The 19587-nt window shown below is 41.3% G+C and overlaps 2 protein-coding genes across 8 annotated transcripts in view; one reads left to right on the top strand and one right to left on the bottom strand.

Moving 5' to 3' along the window:
• Nucleotides 1-319, bottom strand: part of SH3YL1 (SH3 and SYLF domain containing 1) — a 134333-nt gene extending 134014 nt beyond the window's left edge. For all 5 annotated transcript variants that reach the window (XM_073336164.1, XM_073336165.1, XM_073336162.1 and 2 more), the window contains exon 1: nucleotides 213-319. In XM_073336164.1, coding sequence (XP_073192265.1) covers nucleotide 213 — 1 coding nt within the window. In that variant the 5' untranslated portion in view covers nucleotides 214-319. The remainder of the gene's footprint in view (nucleotides 1-212) is intronic.
• A 254-nt stretch (nucleotides 320-573) lies between these two features.
• ACP1 (acid phosphatase 1) overlaps nucleotides 574-19587 on the top strand; it is a 52768-nt gene continuing 33754 nt past the window's right edge. For 2 of the 3 annotated variants that reach the window (XM_073336169.1, XM_073336166.1), the window contains exons 1-3: nucleotides 574-681; nucleotides 7549-7622; nucleotides 7730-7843. In XM_073336169.1, coding sequence (XP_073192270.1) covers nucleotides 639-681; nucleotides 7549-7622; nucleotides 7730-7843 — 231 coding nt within the window. In that variant the 5' untranslated portion in view covers nucleotides 574-638. Of the gene's footprint in view, nucleotides 682-7548; nucleotides 7623-7729; nucleotides 7844-7902; nucleotides 8017-19587 lie in introns of all 3 variants that reach the window. The other variant, XM_073336167.1, reaches the window with a different exon arrangement.

Below are 19587 nucleotides of genomic sequence, written 5' to 3'. Positions count from 1 at the left end.
GGTAGGGAGCCTGCCTTAGCCCCAGGCTAGCAACCAGACTTTTAACAGCCCCGTCAAAAACCGGATGCCTGGCAACCCTAGGGTAGTCTTGCCCTCATTCTCCACCTAACCAGCAAAAGTAGGGAAGGCAGAACCCAAGGAACCACTATCCTTCCCCACAATGGGGTTATCCCCTTCCCCGGGTCTGAGAACACAGCAGTGTCAATACTCACTCCCTGTAACACCCTCCAAAGGCTCCTGGCTGCGGCTTTACAATAGAAGAGAGAGGGCGCGGCCAGGCCCAAACTCGACCTCTCATCACTGAGTGCGTACATGCGTGCAAGGTGAAGGAAGGACCCCGAGAGCTGCTCACCTGGGACAGGTGCAGCTGGGGGGGTGTCTATTCAAGTGCCTGATTTTTACACACACACACATAAACGCCAACGCCATGAGGGGTGTATTGGTTGGAGTGGCTGGTCGGGGCCCCTTTGCCAAACTCTGAGAGCATATTTTTAAATTATTTTTATTCCCCACCCAGCTTCCGATCAGGCATAAACAAAGGACGGCTTTAACGAGTGGTGCCGCAAAGCGCGGTGAGGTTTGCACGACAGTTCGGAGAAGGAAGGACCCCCCTTGTTTGGTGCTGCCCGGGAAAGAAGATGGCGGCTGGGGAAGCGAAGTCTGTGCTCTTCGTGTGTCTGGGTAAGTGCGGGGCGGCCGCTCAAGCAGGACTGGAGCGGGGACGCGTCCCCAGCGCTGTGGTGGGAAGGGGACGGGGCTCCTGGAGGTTGAGGCACCCATGGTTGGTGGATGGAGAGAAGGCCGTTCCCGCCTCGCTCCGGGACAGCCGCAGGACGGGTGGGGAGGGAATTAGCAGCCTCCCTACTGGAAAGGGGATAGGAGTAGAGTCCGTCCTCCCGTACCCTGAATAGAGTCTCCCCTCCCCACCAGGAAGGAGGAGAAGGTGAGTATATCAGTGGGGGGGCTTTCTTTCAGGGGAAGGGTTGATGTGCACCCTGAACAGGGGAGGAGCTCCTGTCAATGTAATAAACACTTCTGGTATCTCCCACCCACCATCATTCCCCTTCCTAATCTATTTGCCCACCCCAACAAGCTGTTATCTCTGCCCGGAGGGCTTAGTACAGTGTCATAGTAAGTGTAATGCCAGGCTGTGTGTTCATGTTTAATACCTACCTACCGAAGTTTGCAGAGAAGTTACGATACTATTCAGTATTTTCATTGATGAGTTGGCTAATGGGACAAAGAGTATGCTTATAAAATTGGAATGTGACACCAGGCTTGGAGGGGTTGCAAACAAATTGGAGAATTTTCTAAAATCAACAAGATGAACATCAGTGAAGAGAAATGAGAAGTATTTCACTTAAAAAGAAAAATTAAATGTTTTATTACAAAATGGGAAAAAACTGACTAAGTGGTGGTACTGCTGGAAAGGATCTGGGAGTTAGTGGATTACAAATTGAATATGAGTTAACAATGTAATGCAGTTGTGAAAAGGGCTAATATCTTTTTGAGGTGTATTAACAGGAGTGTCATATGTAAGACACAGGAGGTAAGTGTTCCACTCCACTCTGCACTGGTGAGGACTCAGCTGGAGTACTGTGTCCGGTTCTGAACTCCACATTTTAGGAAAGATGTGGACAAATTGGAGAGTCCAGAGGAGAACAACAAAAATTATAAAAGGTTTAGGAAGTCTGATCTATGGTGAAAGGTTAAAAAATATGGGCATCTTTAGTATTGAGAAAAAGGACTGAGGGAGAATCTGATAGATGTCTTCAAATATGTTAAGGGCTGTTAAAAAAGGACTATATTTAATTTTTCTGTATATTCTCTGAAGGCAGGACAAGAAGTAATGGGCTTAATCTGTAGCAAAGGAGATATAGGTTAGATATTAGGAAAAACTGCTTAATATAAGGGTGGTTAAGGTCTGGAATACACTTCCAAGGGAGGTTGTGGAATCCCCATCATTCTGAGTTTTTTTTTTTTAAGAACAGGTTAGACCTGTCAAAAATGATCTAGGTTTACTTGGTCCTTCCTTGGTGCAGGGGGCTGGACTTAGATGACTTCTGACGGTCTCTTCCAGCCCTGTATTACTATGATTCTGTGAGTCTGGTTACCTGGCCCTTAAAATCTCCCTGATGCACTGGAAGATGATCCTTGAGAAGACAAGTCTTCATTTGTTAAATTAGATCTGTGTTATGGAACCATCAGTAAATATATGCACACAATCTGCTTTGCATTTGTAATGATAAATAGATATTCATTACACAGCAAATTACAGTTTAGTGCTTGATAATGTCTTCTGTCTGCAGTAAGTAAAACAGATAATAACCATTAATGGAACACATCTAGACTGTAAACTCTCTGGGGCAGGGACATGGCTTACTCTGTGTGTCTAGTCCAATGTTAAATAATACTAGAGAAACTTGGGAATGGAGAGAATAAATCATATTCGCTATTTTCAGGGAAGAATGAACAAAGTCAGAAAGTGCAAGCAATGGGGTGAAATCACTGTAATAAATGTTGTCAACTTCCCTGGAATTTCCCTTCATCTTATATTAGCTACCCAAAAGAGTTGGTGCCATATGACAACAAGGATTGAATGATGTGGGAAACAGCTTTATTTTTTTAATAAAGGCTGACCTGTCAAAGTTTCATTCATTTAAAGTATTTTAAGATTGCATTGAGCTTTCCTTCTGCCAGTGTTGGGTTTTGCTGTGTTTCAGCAGTTATCTAAAATTTCCCTGTGCCCTAAAAAGTAATCTTGATGCATTAGTATAATTTTAAGTATATGTGATATTTTTTGATTTAAAAAGAATAAAAGCTGAGCCCAATCAATTCAAAAATATGAATGTTATTTTTAACACCCATTGCAAATATCTGAAACTTCCAATATTTCAAGTGTTCAGCTGTTTGAAGGGAGAGACAGACTGTCATTTCTGAAGATATCCACTTGAGAGTTGATTCTAGAGAGTACAAGGATTCATGTGAAGTCAGGTTGTTTACATCTACATTTGTTTTGAAAAACTAATAGTCAAATATTCACTTAACATCTGCTTTCTATTTGTAACAAGAGAAGCAGATATTCATTACACAGCAAAATATAACTTACTTAATAGTTGCATAATTAGATTGCTTCTGAATTTTTTCCTACCACAGAAGAATAAATGAAGTATCCAGCAACATAAGTAACCCAAATACATAAAAAGGAATTGGAACTGAGAAGAGGTGAACAAGTTGCAGTTTTTATTTAATTTAAGGGAAGACTTTTTTTTAAAAAAATTACTCTTTTTACACTTATGTAGTATCTTTTGTTGTAGTAGCTCACCCATTAATTTACCTATACCAATGCAAACCTTTAATGTGTATGTACTGCACCATTCTAAAGTGTGGGTTACACAGGTGCATTTACTCTGGTAGTTTCAGATTAAGTTACATTGATGTAAATTCATCTTTATAATGATGCTGCATGTGTACATTACCAGTGCAAATTTCTATAATGTAGACAGTGGATGAGGGACGTTGTGTTTCTTCATCTGAGAGACCCTGATTGTAATCCTTTTAAAAAATAATCCATACACTTTTTGCAGGAGTTGATGGATGGCTTTTGTGTTCTGGTGAAATTCCAATTTATCTTATTTATTATAAAACTAGGTAATATCTTTTGCATGCTTGTATTCCCCCTACAGTTTCAATTAGGTATGTCATCCTTTACTTTTATTGAAGTAGTATAGCAGTGCTTCTCAAACTTTTTTCTCATGGACCACTTGAAAATTGCTGAGTGTCTCGGCGGACCACTTAATGATCTTTCCACATGTTATATGTACCATTAGCTAACTATTGTAAAGCACTTTGGATAAAAGCGCTATCTAAAAAAAATTGCTAATAATAAACGTTTTTTTGGTCTGCAAATAAAAGCATACAACTCATATTTTAATATCCGTAATCTTATCTCTCTAATGTGATAGATGTGCCCTCTCTCCCCCCGCCACGGCAGCCCCTGAGCTGGGGCTGGGAAGGAGGGCAGTCTCTCCATAGTAGCTGCAGCCCTGGAGCTGGGGAAAGTCATCTTTCTCTGGCCACCGCAGCCCTGCACGTCTCAATTTCCCCCCACCCCCTCTTCTAGCCCCACTTCGCCCTACCACCTACCCCCTATTCCTTCCAAGGCCACCACCTCACCTTATATGTGCATCTTTTCCAGGGTCCACGCACCTAATTAGTGGAGCCACGCCTGAGCGGCTCCACTAGTTAAGTGGGTGGCGCTTCATTCTCTCTTATGCAGCCACCCAGGCATGCACCTTAGAGGGAACTATCTGCGGACCTCCTGAATGGAGCTCGCGGATCACTGTTTGAGAACCTCTGGTATATAGGGCTTTTGTGCAATATCACATATCTAGAAGTGTACTCTGACCCCTCCTAGCCTTGCATAGCTATGAAGCATTCTGCCTATAGAAAAAGCAAGTTTCATCACTCAACCATGCTAACATTACTTCTCTCTTAGTGGAGGGACTATTTCTTCTGAGAAAATAGTCCATTCTTCGTATGTGTTCTACCCATGATGTCCCCTAAGTCTGTCAACAAGGGTGTCGATTGGCATCGAGTTATCTCTTGCCCCAGTTAATCATTGCAGGGCTGAGGCATATTGCTGGTACAATATGGGGAAGTTTGCATTTTTCTCCTGTCTGTGGTACCTACTCTGTTGCTTAAGAGATTGAAGGGAAAAGTCTATTTTGTGTATATTGTCATCACTTTCTATATGGTGGCTTTCCAAATAGATTTACCAGTGTGGTAAATAATAAATTTTATGTACTACAAAAGAACCACATTGTTTCGCGAACTGCAGATGCACATACTGTGTTGCATTTTAATTACCATAGTTTCTGTATGATCATAAAATGTGAAGATCTTATTTACTGTAATAAGATAATTTGCACAAAAGGGGTTAGAACTAAGTTGCTTCAGAGTCTTAATTCTGAATTTCAGGACATGACTGAGACAGTCTCAAAAGTTAATATTGCATTAAAATATCTTCGTTTCGCTTCCATATTTTTTAATGAATTAAATGACTTTAACAGATGTTTTAGAAGGAAGTGAAATCTATTAATTACTGTAGGATTATTTTCTTTTGTTGAATGACCCTTCAAAAGGTGATGTTAATGAAGCAGTAATTTAAACTTTTTAAAAACTGATCTCATCTTATTGTATCGCTGCCAAAAACCACCGCCACCATCCGGTACTGTTCAAAATCAAAAATGGAACTCTGATTTTTGTGAGGTGAAAGAAAGTGACTTCCCTTCAATGGAAAAACAAATATACCCTATTGATTTGAATGTGAACTAAAACATCAGAAAAGTGTGAATTGTTTGTTTGATATCAAGCACCGCTGTAACAGAATATTAAATGATAACCGCTATTGTCTCTGTGAGATGCTTCAGAATAGATTCATCTGGGTAGCAAGTATTACTGGATTGCTTAGGCTATAATTTAGTATCCACCACTCATCTGAAGGTCTATAACCATGTTATATAACTTTCCTTCAACTTATTTTAGTGTGCAATATGCAATAGGCTGAAAGTGAAATGTATTTCAGGCTTATTTAATGTTGTTTCAGTTTAATTATGTGGCAAGACATTTACTTCAACCATTGGCACACCAGCAAAATCCCATTGTCCTCTCAGTAGGTTACTGTGTGTCCAATAATACTCCTTTTCCTTACAGGCTACTCCTTCAGACAGTATTCACTGTTTAAAAACCTGCCTTTGTCAGGCTGGATTAATTTTAAATCACCATTTTTAATCATGATTTAAATCAGCAAGCAGGAAACCTTTATTTAGATCATCCATTTTAATCTTGTTTTGCATCTGTTCTTTTTGTTTTCCTAAAGACAGGTTCATTCACATTGATTGGTATAATCGTGAAAGCATTTTGATTTGCAAGTAAATATAGCCTTTACACTAAATTTTGTATTTCTTTTTGCTAACCATGAGGATGCACCATATACACTTATGTAAGCAATTACACAGGTTTATGTACATTTATGTAGATTCTTAATCTTTATATTTTTATTATTTTGGAAAATGGAATTTTTTTATTACTATATTAATTTTTTTACTCGTGATTTTCCTAATGCAGCTTGACAAATTTGAATTCAATTAAAAATTCACAGAAATCCATTTTAAAGTTGTTTATTATTTAAATAAAAATTACCTTAGAGTGCTGGGAGCATAAACTCCTTTTTTTTTTTTCTTTTTCAAAAACATCTTTTGCATTTAAAACTAATTGATTTATTAAACAAAACAGGAAGTGTTAACTGTTAGTGACTTTAATTGATTGCTTCTGGTCACCATGCCCTTTGAGGTTTTTAGAGCTAGTAGAGCTCATCTTCTCCCTCCTCAAATGTATTCGTAGATTAGCAAAGGAAAACAAGCTTTCCTACTTTTTTCAACTCCCATTTAGTTTCTCAAACTTGAATGAACTAGTCCAAATTAAGGAAACACTCTGTGCACCTCCAGAAGAGGCTCCTGCCATCACAAGTAGCTCAACAACCCCCTAGTTCCAGGTGCTGAGCCAGTGTTTTCCACCAGATCAGTGGTTTGACTTTTCCTGAGTCTTCAACAGAATACTTTATTACCTTCCCTTTGAGTCTGAAAGAATGGAAGTATAGTGTTTTACTACAGTGGAATAATATCATACTTTTTAGTTATCATGAACATAAATGGCATATCATAACTGTGCTTTCAATTTTCCAAAACATTTGAAGTGGGGAAAGGGTAGAATATGAAAAAGCAGACTGTGGGATGAAAGTTTTATCTATGGAGGTATCATTAAAAAGAGGAGCCCAAACAATAGCATTGGCAGACTCTTGCTTTGGTATTGAACTTTATTTACTTTGGGCAAGGATGTGATATATTCCCAAATATTTTTAGCATTCTGCAGTGTTTGTTTAAAACATTTTTAAGGGGTAAAAAGGCAATGGAAAATTTTCTCTCAACGATGCTGGCCATTAAGATAAATACTTCAAGCAAACTTTTGCAAATCATCCAGTAAATCATAGTCAGAAATTTATCCTACTTGTTGCCAGTGCATAGAGGATTTTTGGGGATGGGACATCTGAAGACCCTAGAAGTTCCAGACTGTTATGAGTAAAACTATGAAAGACAAGACAGAAAATGTCAGTATTAACATCCATTTGAGATACAGTTCAAAATTCTGCTTTTTCAATTATGGTTTCAGAAAGTCTTTTTGTGGAGGGGGACAAAAAAAGCAATGTAATTACACCATACAGGAGGGGTACAAGATTTGGGATCATATGCAAGGGATACGTGACCCCTTGTGTGGCAAGTTCCATGGGGCAGTACCTTCACTCCCCTGGTGCAGTGAAATGGAAATAAACAGAGACTGCTCCAGAGGCCTTGGCTTGACTCCACTGCTGTGGATTCATCTAGGGGATATGATAAAATAAACTGTAAAAGTACTATGTGAACTAAAATCCTGTCCTATCTTGCTTCTTTTACCATAGATAAACTTTAGTTCAACCTCTTGTTTCTTTAGGGAACATTTGCCGATCACCCATAGCTGAAGCAGTTTTTAGAAAACTTGTAACTGATGAAAACATTGAAAATAAGGTCAGTTGTTTATTTTTACTGTTGCCAAAATATACTTTCTTCTACCAGTCAGTATTATATAAGCTGCGGGAAGGAAAACATAAACATTTGAATTTGTTTCTCTGTAGTGGAGGATAGACAGTGCAGCAACATCTACTTATGAAATAGGCAACCCTCCTGATTTTCGGGGACAGACTTGTATGAGACAGCATGGCATTATCATGAATCATATTGCCAGACAGGTACTGTACTCTTATTTCCTTTAAATGTGTATTTGTGTTTTTTATTGTTGTTGTTGCAGTGGATGACAGACAGTGCTGCTGTTTCTGACTGGAACGTGGGGTGCTCCCCAGATGCAAGGGCTTTAAGCTGTCTAAGAAATCACGGCATTGAGACAGCCCATAAAGCGCAGCAGGTAGAAAAGAGTACATTTTATTTCTTGACAGAACTAATAATTTTGTTCAGCCATAATTTCTCATACCAATCTTAACAGCCGTTTGATGAGTATATGGTATGTGTCAGATTGAATATTAAATATTAGGAGGATTGACTATTAAGTGAGATTTTCAAAAGCACTCAGCATTGGCTTCACTCTTCTAGTTGAAGTCATGTGGGAGGAGACTTAGGCCAACAGTTGAGTGACTTTGAAAACCCTACCTTTAAATGTTTAATATTCTTTCTCTGAGGCATATTTCTTCTATTTTGAATAATTTTGCATTGTCTTATCTTGTGAGTCCATGGCACATCCCAGGCACGTGAAGGAACTGATACGAAGGGCAGCATTTATATTGTACAGGTCCAATAGATGACCTGGCTTGTACTCTGCCCTGGTACTGCTGCTCTTAGGGTCAAAATTCTTTGAGTTGAAGGAGCTCCTGTCTCACACTAAGGAGCTCAGACCAAGAGTGAAAATAATATCAAAATATCTTCAAAGGAGAATTACAACTAGATATTTTTTGTAAACATAACTTGGGGCACTCTCGCTAAGAGTCAGGGAAGCACCATTCACTAAACGGAAACAGTCTGAAGTTTTGGAAATGCCTACCTCAGTTTTTATTTAGTGAGTATATTTCAGGCATTGCATTCCAGAGAGAGATGCACTGAAATAAACATAACTTCATGTATTTAAATGACTTAGACATTCAAATAAATGCACATAACTTATTTCCATTAACTATTCTCTGTGTATAGAGTGTTCCTTTAGGACCTGACCTTTCCTTAGCTTGAGTTCATCCCACTAGTTCTTGCATTTGACACAAAATCAAGTAGTCTTGTTAGCATCTTTCCTTTTTTGTTCCCTTCAGAATTTTGGTAGACCTTATTGAGGTCATCCTTTACTTTTTCTGTTTCCAAAGAGTACACGCTTAGTTCCTCTAACCTTTCTGACTACATTCCCTCAATCGTACTAACTGCCCTCCGTTGACTTTTCCAGTTTCTAATTTTTATGTAACAACGCTGTGAAAGTTCCTTCCCCACTGTGAACTCTAGGGTACATATGTGGGGATCTGCATGAAAACCCCCTAAGCTTATTTTTACAAGCTTAGGTTAAAACTTCCCCAAGGTACAAACTATTTTACCTTTTGCCCTTGGACTTTTTTTTTTTTTTTTTTGCTGCCACCACCAAGCGTCTAACAAATATATAATCAGGAAAGTGCCTGCTTTGGAAATGGCTTTCCTCCCAAAACCCTACACCCCCTTTCCTGGGGAAGGCTTGATAAAAATCCTCACCAATTTGCATAGGTGAACACAGGCCCAAACCCTTGGATCGTAAGAACAATGAAAAAAGCAATGAGGTTCTTAAAAGAATCACCTCTGTAAAATCGGGATGGTAAATACCTTGCAGGGTAATCAGATTCAAAACACAGAGAATCCCTCTAGGCAAAACCGTAAGTTACAAAAAGACACAAAAACAGGAATATACATTCCATTCAGCACAGCTTATTTTATCAGTCATTTAAACAAAACAGAATCTAAGTCAGAGCTAACCAGATTACTTACTAAGTTCTAAGACTCCATTCCTTTCTGTTCCCAGCAAAAGCATCACACAGACAGACCGAGCCTTTGTTTCTTCCCCCCTCCAGCTTTGAAAATATTTTGTCTCCTCATTGGTCATTTTGGTCAAGTGCCAGCGAGGTTATCCTAGCTTCTTAACCCTTTAGAGGTGAAAGGGTTTTTCCTCTGGCCTGGAGGGATTTTAAAGGTGTTCACCCTTCCCTTTATATTTATGACACATGCCCCCCCCCCCCCAAAATCACAGATAGGGTGAAATGCTGGCTGGGATTTCTTCCTGGAGCTCTAGGAGAAAACATAGTTAATAAGACACATGCACCTCTAAATATACTACCAAGTATATAAAGACTAACAATATTTTCCACATCTCAAGGACGATTTTAACCAGTTGATTCTGTGAAACTTTCACAGGAGAGTGCATCAGCCACTTTGTTAGGAGCTCCTGAGATGTGTTGGATGTTGAAATCAAAATCTTAGAGAGCTAAACTCCACTGAAGAAGTTTTTTGTTATTTCCCGTGGTGGTATGAAGCCACCGTAGCGCAGCATGGTCAGTTTGCAAGTGGAAACGCCATCCCCAAACATATGGGCATAGCCTTTCCAGAGCGTAGACAATGGCGTAACGTTCTTTTTCACTGACTGACCAGTTGGTTTCTCTCTGACAGCTTCTTGCTGAGAAACACTACAGGGTGGAATTCTTGATCTGGTCCTTCCTGCATTAAAACTGCTCCCACACCACGTTCGGACACATCTGTGGTTACTAGGAACGGTTTGTCAAAGTCTGGGGCCCTTAGTACAGGGTCAGACATAAGTGTCGCTTTAAGCTGGTTAAAGGCCTTCTGACACTCTTTGGTCCACTGAACGGCATTTGGCTGTTTTTTTGGTTAGGTTTGTCAGTGCGGCGGCAATTTGGCTGTATTGCGGTACAAATCGTTCGTAATAACCGGCCAAGCCTAAGAAGGATTGAACCTATTTCTTTGACTTTGGGACAGGCCACTTTTGGATAGCATCCGCTTTGGCCTATAGGGGGTTGATAGTTCTTTGACCCACCTGGTGTCCAAGGTAAGTCACTCTGTTTAGGCCTATTTGACACTTCTTAGCCTTAACAGTTAGTCCTGCCTCCCTTATGCGCTCGAAGACTTTTTGTAGATGTTCCAGGTTTTCTGCCCAGGAATCCGAAAATATGGCCACATCGTCAAGGTAGGCGACTGCATATTCTCCTAATCCCGCTAGGAGACCATCTACAAGTCTTTGGAAGGTGGCGGTTGCATTTCGCAGCCCGAAAGGGAGTACATTAAATTCATACAGCCCGAGATGTATGGTGAAGGCTGACCTTTCCTTGGCAGATTCATCTAGTGGTACCTGCCAATACTCCTTGGTTAAGTCCAACGTAGAGATGAACTGGGCCCATCCCAGTTTCTCTAATAGTTCATCTGTGCATGGCATTGGATAGTTGTCTGGGCGAGTTACAGCATTTAGCTTACGGTAGTCCACGCAAAAACGTATCTCCCCATCTGGTTTGGGAACTAGAACCACTAGAGATGCCCATGCACTGCCAGAGAGGCGGATTGCACATATCTGTAACATATCCTGGATCTCCTGTTCTATAGCAGTTTTAGCTTGAGGAGACACCCGGTAAGGTTGGACTTTAATTGTGTGAGCATTACGTGTGTCAATGGAGTGGTATGCCCGTTCGGTCAGTCCTGGGGTGGCTGAGAACATCGGCTGTAGCTAGTGCACAGCTCCTTGATCTGCTGTCGCTGCATACGCCCAAGGGTCATGGAGAGGTTCACCTCTTCTACACCACCAGCACTTTTCCCTTCGTAGTAGACACCTTCAGGCCACTCAGCGTCATCTCCTCCCTGGGCTGTAAACTGACAAACCTTTAATTCTCTGGAATAAAAGGGCTTTAGAGAATTAATATGGTACACCTTAGGCTTTTGTTTGGAGGTGGGGAATGCCATGAGCTAATTAACAGCTCCCAGGCGTTCCTGGACCATGAATCACCCTTCCCATGACGCTTCCATTTTATGGGCCCGGAGTGCCTTTAAGACCATGACCTGGTCCCCTACTTTGAAGGAACGCTCTCTGGCATGTTTATCATACCAGGCTTTTTGCTCTTTTTGAGCATCCTGTAGGTTTTCTGTAGCAAGGACTAGAGAGGTTCGGAGGGTGTTTTGTAGGTTGGTTACAAAGTCCAGAAAGTTAGTTCCTGGAGAAGGTGTAAACCCCTCCCATTGCTGCGTCACCAACTCTAATGGCTCCTTAACCTCACGGCATACAAGTTCAAATGGGGAAAACCCTAAACTGGGGTGTGGTACAGCTCTGTAGGCAAAGAGCAACTACTACAACACTAGGTCCCAATCATTGGAGTGCTCATTTACAAATTTACTTATCATGGCCCCCAAAGTTCCATTAAATTTCTCCACCATGCCATTTGTTTGATGGTGGTAAGGAGTGGCAACCAAGTGATTTACCCCATGAGCTTCCCAAAGGCTTTCCATAGTTCCTGCCAGGAAATTAGTTCCTGCATCTGTGAGGATGTTGGAGGGCCAACCTACCCTGGCAAAAATGTCTGCTAGTGCCTGGCACACACTTTTAGCCCTGGTGTTGCTTAGAGCTACTGCTTCCGGCCATCCATGGGTGGCAAAATCCATGAAAGTCAGTATGTACTGCTTTCCTCTGGCTGTCTTTTTCGGAAAAGGATCCAGAATATCCACAGCTACTTGCTGAAATGGAACCTCAGTTATGGGGAGTGGCTGGAGAGGGGCTTTGATCTGGTCTTGGGGTTTTCCCACTCTTTGGCATACCTCACAAGACTGGACATAGGTAGAAACATCTTTGCCCATTCCCTCCCAGTGAAATGATCTCCCCAAACAGTCTTTGGTCCTGTTCACGCCAGCATGGCCGCTAGGATGATCATGGGCTAAGCTCAAGAGCTTGACCTGGTACTTAGTTGGAACTACCACCTGTCTCTGAGGATGCCAGTCTTCCTGGTGTCCGCCAGAAAGAGTTTCCTTGTATAAAAGTCCTCTTTCTACAACAAACCTGGATTGATTAGAAGAGCTGAGAGGCGGTGAGTTGCTCCGTGCCGCCGTCCAAGCTCTCTGGAGGCTTTCATCTGCTTCCTGTTCGGTCTGGAACTGTTCCCTTGATGCTGGAGACATCAGTTCCTCATTGGATTGTGGACCTATGCTTGGTCCCTCTGGAAGCAATGTAGGGGATGGGGCTGTTACTGTGGACTGTGAATCCGCTGGTGCATTATGTTGGGGTTCAGGCTCTAGCTGAGTCTCTTGTGTAGGGTTATCGGCTGCTGCCGGTTCTGGGACTGGCTCTGTCTGGGTCTCTGGGACTGGATCCACTACTGCTGTTGCAGATGTTGTCACCTCTGACTGGGTCCTGTTAGAAGTTTCCAGAACAGAGCTAGGCATGACGGCTTGTTTAGCCTGGCTGCGGGTGACCATTCCCACCCTCGTGGCTAGCTTCACATGATTGGCCAAGTCTTCCCGCAACAGCATGGGGATGGGATAATCATCATAGACTGCAAAAATCCACGTTCCTGACCAGCCCTTGTACTGGACAGGCAACTTGGCTGTAGGCAAATTGAAAGAGTTGGACTTGAAGGGTTGAATCGTCACTTGGATCTCTGGGTCGATTAAATTGGGGTCCACTAAGGAAGCATGGATAGCCGACACTTGTGCTCCAGTGTCCCTCCACGCGGTGACCTTCTTCCTGCCCACACTCAGTTTCCCTCCACTCTGAGGGTATCTGGGAGGTACCTGGGCCTGAGGACCTCTGGTGTGATTCCCGTGCAATGAACGGTAATCTGTTGGGATTCTTCGGGCAGTTGGCCTTTACATGCCCTGGCTCGTTACATTTAAAACATCGTCCACCTGACTGGTCATTGGAGTGAGGTGGGTTGCTGGAGAACGGTGTGGTGGGATGATAAGGTGTCTGGAGGGTTCCTTGTGGGGGTAGTTGGGGCCTTGGGCTGCCCCCGGTAGTAGGGTGTGGTTTGAGGTTGTCCCTTCTGGTATCTGCTCCAACTGCAACCAGTTTTTTTTCTTTTCTGCCACCTCCACCCATTTGGCTCCAATCTACCCCACCTCAATTACAGTTTTGGGCTTCCCATCTAGGATGTATCTTTCTATTTCCTCAGGAACACCCTTTAAGAACTGCTCCATTTGCATTAGGAAGGGCAAATCTTCTGGAGATTTAACACTTGCTCCTGATATCCAGGCATCCCAATGTTTTCACAATGTGGCAGGCATGTCGGGTAAATGACACGTCTGGTTTCCACCTTGGGCTCTGAACCGCCAACAGGAATGCTCGGGTGTTAGCCCCATTCTGACTCTCGCCATGGTTTTAAACAGTTCATACTTGTTCATGTGTTCCTTAGGCATTTCAGCCACCACCTCAGCTAAGGGTCCACTGAGTTGCGGCCTCAGCTCTACCACGTATTGGTCTGTAGAGGTGCTGTACCCAAGGCAGGTCCTTTTGAAGTTTTCTAAGAAGACCTACTTATCATTGCCTGCCTTGTAGGTGGGGAACTTTCTGGGATGGGAAGTGGTACCTGGAGAAGGATTGCAAGGGTTTGTTGGTATATTCTGCTGAGCCTTTGCCTTCTCCATCTCCAGTGCATGCTTCCTCTCTTTTTCCTTCTCCTCCAGTTCTTTATCCTTTGCCTCCATAGCTCTCCTGTGGGCAGCCTCTTGTTTTTTTTCTGCCTTTTTCGCTGCCTCCATTTCTTTGTCCTTTGCCTCCATTTCTCTCCTGTGGGCAGCTTCTAGGGCTTTTTCTACCTCTTTTGCTGCCTCCAGTCTGATTAACTCCAATTTGTGTTGTGTCTTGGTTTCTGTCATCTTTGCTTCTCTGTTTTTAACTAACTTTACATTCGAGAGTTAGAAATAAAACAAACAAAAAAAACTTGGCTTGTAAAATTTTGCTGTGCTGTATAATGATACCTATATTCTCTGATAGTGATTGTCAGCCTACAGAAAAATCCTTAAAAAAAAAAACAAAAAAACCCTAACACCTTTGTCTCCAGGCAAATAGACAGAAAACCCCTCTAGTTGCTCTTAGGTAAAAAACAACTTCAGGTCTGTGAAGACTTATGAATTTCCCTGCAGGAGGTTAACTACCCTGCCTTTAGGTAGAGAGAACTCCAGCTCACAAAAGACAATTATCGTTTGTCTCTGCTCTGGCCCCCAAACAGACACCAAAAAAAAAAAAAAAAAAACCCAACTCTAACTGCTTTCAGCTTAAAACCTGCTTTCCAGCAGCCCAAAGGGGAAAAAAAAAATATTTCCTTTTAAAATCTGTGCTTCTGGTTCAAAAAATCTCAAATTGATCTCAAAATGATTTCAAGTTAATCCCACCGCTCTGCCACCATGCCAAGGTTCCTTCCCCACTCTGAACTCTAGGGTACAGATGGGGGGACCTGCATGAAAACCCCCTAAGCTTATTTTTACCAGTTTAGGTTAAAACTTCCCCAAGATACAAACTTTTTTACCTTTTTGCCCTTGGACTTTTTTTTTGCTGCCACCACCAAGCGTCTAACAAATATATAATCGGGAAATAGCCCACTTGGAAACGTCTTTCCTCCCCAAATCCTCCCCAAACCGTATACCCCCTTTCCTGGGGAAGGCTTGATAAAAATCCTCACCAATTTGCATAGGTGAACACAGGCCGAAACCCTTGGATTTTAAGAACAGTGAAAAAGCAATCAGGTTCTTAAAAGGAGAATTTTAATTGAAGTAAAAGAATCACCTCTGTAAAATCAGGATGGTAAATACCTTACAGGGTAATCAGATTCAAAACATAGAGAATCCCTCTAGGCAAAACCGTAAGTTACAAAAAGACACAAAAACAGGAATATACATTCCATTCAGCACAGCTTATTTTATCAGCCATTTAAACAAAACAGAATCTAACTCAGAGCTAACTAGATTACTTACTAAGTTCTAAGACTCCATTCGTTTCTGTTCCCAGCAAAAGCATCACACAGACAGACCGAGCCTTTGTTTCTCCCCCCTCCAGTTTTGAAAATATCTTTTCTCGTCATTGGTCATTTTGGTCAGGTGCCAGCGAGGTTATCCTAGCTTCTTAACCCTTTAGAGATGAAAGGGTTTTTCCTCTGGTCTGGAGGTATTTTAAAGGTGTTTACCCTTCCCATTATATTTATGACAAACAGAATTGAACATAACACACTATTGCAAATTTTGCCGCTTTTAATACTAGAACAGTTCTGTCTTTTCCATTTACAGGTACCAGATTTTTATTTTTTTTATTTTTTTTACTGCTTGTAAGCAGCATATTTCCTTTTATTTTTACATTAGGTAAGTGGTTCTTAAACTCACCTGTGAAGCTGTTTCAGCTACCATGGTGAAACATGTAGAGGTCTTCAAGGCTTCTTGTAAAGACTCTCCTTTGGTGTTTCTAGATCACTTATGACCAGTTGAACTAAAAAGAAACCAAATCTCTAACACACATGCACATCTGCATTCTGCGTGACTGCTTCAAATCTTCCTTTGTCAAATCTTTTATGGTATAAATGCAACCATGAAAAAATTTGTGGAAATATCCAGAGTAAAATTGCAACATGACCTGGTGAGATTACAGCAAAGGGAACTTAAGGCAATGATGAGTTTGATCATAAAATATATTTCCTCTGTCTGTACATATAACTAAACACAGATGTACAATTTTGGGGGGACTATGACAGGCTAGCAATGTTTGTTCAAAACAGCCAACCATGTTGGTAGGTGTTGATCCAGGTGGAAAAGGATTAATGAGGGGCTTTTCAAAGGCACAAATGGCAGTTGGGTATCCAAAGACAGTAGGAGTTAAACACCTAACTGTCATTTGTACCTTTTGAAAATCTCACCAAAGTGGGTCCTTCTGGCTCTCTGATGAAGCAGATGGTTTGAGACCACACCTAGCAAAGCCCCTCTAGGAAGGGGGGAATGAAAGGTGTAGGTGAAGAAGTATTGAGGTAGAATATTTGGAATCAGCCAAGCCTAGTGAAAAGGCTTGAACTGAATTTTGTTTCTTTGCTAATAAAGCCAAATCCAAGGAAGGAGTTGAGCATGTGGGATATCTTTTAGAGCAGGTTGGGAAAGTCATCTGCTGGTGGGGAAATAACCAAACACATTAAGGAGCATTTATTCTTTTCTTGGCTCCTTACTGCTGTCCAAATATTATTACTACTTCATATAATTAAGCACTAGAGTTCTTCAAGTTCCCATGCATTTGGCTCCCACTCATGGTGTGGTTGTACGACTTGCACAGTTCAGAAGCGACAAAAGCAGTATCCAGTAGGGGTGTCACATGCACCCTCCATATCCTCAAGCCCCACTCCTAAGAAAATAAAGGTCGGCATGATCCTGCTGAACTGCCTCAGTTGCTTCTAACCAATAGTCCAGCTTGCCTGATACCCTGTCTTCTGACAGTGACCAGTACCAGATGCTTTAGAGGGAATAGAATAGAATAGATCTACTGCTTTTGTCCAGTCCCAGCTTCTTGCAGTCAGAGGTTTAGAGACACCCAGAACATGGAGTTACTTCCCTGCCCATCTTGGCTAATAGCCATTGTTGGACCTATCCTTCATGAACTTACCTCATTCTCTTTTGAACCAAGTTATGTTTTTGGTCTTCCCAACATCCCTCAGTAAGGAGGTCCACAAGCTAATTGGGCATTGTGTGAAGAAGTACTTTCTTATGTTTTTGTTTTAAACTTGCTACCTATTAATCTCATTGTGACCCATAGGTCCTGTTTCATGCAAAGGGGTAAATAACATTTCCTTATTCACTTTCTTGATACCATTCATGATTTTATAGATTTCTATCATATCTGATCTTCATTGTCTCTCTTATAAACTGAACAGTCTCAGGCTTCTTAATCTCTCCTTATCTGAAAAGTGTTCTCTTCTCCTTGTCATTTCTGTTGCCCTTCTCTGTACCTTTTCCAATTCTAATATATCTTTTTTGAGATGGGATGACCAGAACTGCGCACAGTAATTAAGATATAGGCATACAATGGATTTATAAAGTGACACGATGGTATTTTCTGTCTTCTTTTCTTTCCCTTTCCTAATATTTCCTAACATTGTTAGCTTTTATGACTGCTGCTACACACTGAACAGATGTTTTCAGAGAACTATCCATGATGCTTCCAAGATTTTTCTTGATTTAGCTGATTTAGACCACATCATTTTGTATGTGTAGTTGGATTATGTTTTCTAATATGCATTATTTTGCACTTATCAACATTGAATTTCATCTACTATTTTGTTGCCCAATCACCCAGTTTTGTGAAATTCTGTTGTAACTCTTTGCAGTCAGCTTGGGACTTAACTATCTTGAGTAACTTTGTATTGTCTGCAAATTTTGCTACCTCACTGTCTACTTTGCCTAAGAGCCTTTAGTGAGGGACCTGGTCAAAGGCTTTCTGAAAATCCAAGTACGCTATATCCACTGGATCACCCTTGTCCATGTGCTTGTTGACCCCCTCAAAGACTTCTAATAGATTGGTGAGGCATGATTTCCATTTACAAAAGCCATGTTGACTCTTCCCAAAATATCATGTTCAATCTGCTTGTCTGATAATTCTGTTCTTTATTATAGTTTCAGCCATCTTACCTGGTACTGAAGTTAGGCTTACAAGCCTATAATTGCCAGGATCTCCTGTGGATCCTTTTTAAAAATTTGCATCAGACAGACTAAATCAAGAACTGCCTGTCCCATTGTGGGTTCCAGGACTAGCTGTTCCAAGACGCAGTCACTAATGATGTCTAGAAATTTTACCTCTGCATCCCATCCTGAGACGACATGTACCCAGTGAATGTGGACATAGTTGAAATCCCTCATTCTTATTGTGTTTTCTGTTTTTCTAGCCTCTCTAATCTCCCTGAGCATTTCACAATCATCGTAATCATCCTTGTCAGGTGGTTGGTAGCATATTCCTACTGTTATACTCTTATTATTGAAACATGGAACTTCTGTCCATAGAGATTCTATGTACAGTTTGATTCATTTAAGATTTTTACTATATTTGACTCTGCTTTCTTTGACATATAGTGCCACGCCCCCCTCAGCATGACCTGCTCTGTCATTCTTATATATTTTGTACCGTGGTATTATGTCCTATCAACTGTCAACATTCCACCAAATTTCGGTGATGCCTATTGTATCAATATCCTCCTTTAATACCAAGCACTGAAGTTCATCCATCTTTGTGTTTAGACTTCTTGCATTTGTTTAGAAGCAGTTTTTGAATTTGTCGGTGTTTAGTTGTCTGCATTCATGTGATATAGCTGAATGGGACTCTTTTTTTTCATTTGATAGGCTTCTCTTCAGTTCGTATTGTTTATCAACTTCCATCCTCTTCTTTTTGCTAGGATATAGAGTATTCACTTTAATAAACTATTCCCTAATGGATGTCTCTGTCTGAACCTTGTACTCATCCGCAGCTGTTGGCTTTTCCCTGCCCTTAGTTTAAAAACTCCTTTATTAATTTTTCATGCCAGCAATCTGGTTCTGTTTTAATTTAGTTGGAGCCTATCCTTTCTGTGTAGGCTCCTCCTTTTTCAAAAAGTTTCTAATAAACCTAAATACCTTCTCCAAACACCACCATCTCATGCACACAGTAAGACCCTGCAGTTCTGCCTGTCTAACTAGCCCTACTTGTAGAACTGGAATCATTTCAGAGAATACTACCCTGGAGGTCCTGGACTTTTAATCTCATATATAGCAGCCTAAATTTGGCCTCCATAACCTCTCTTACCTTTCCCTATGTCATTGGTACCTACATGTACCACGACCATTGGCATCTCCCCAACACTGCACATACATCTATCTAGAAGTCTGGAGTGGGCTGCAACTTTCACACCCAGCAGCCAGTTCACCATGTGGTTTTCCCGGGCATCAGAAACCCAATTATCTATCAGAAGTATCTATCTGAGTCACTACTCTTCAAGAT

This window comes from Lepidochelys kempii, chromosome 3, assembly GCF_965140265.1.
Source record: "Lepidochelys kempii isolate rLepKem1 chromosome 3, rLepKem1.hap2, whole genome shotgun sequence".
Classification (NCBI taxonomy): domain Eukaryota; kingdom Metazoa; phylum Chordata; order Testudines; family Cheloniidae; genus Lepidochelys; species Lepidochelys kempii.
This window is presented reverse-complemented; position numbering and strand designations above follow the sequence as displayed.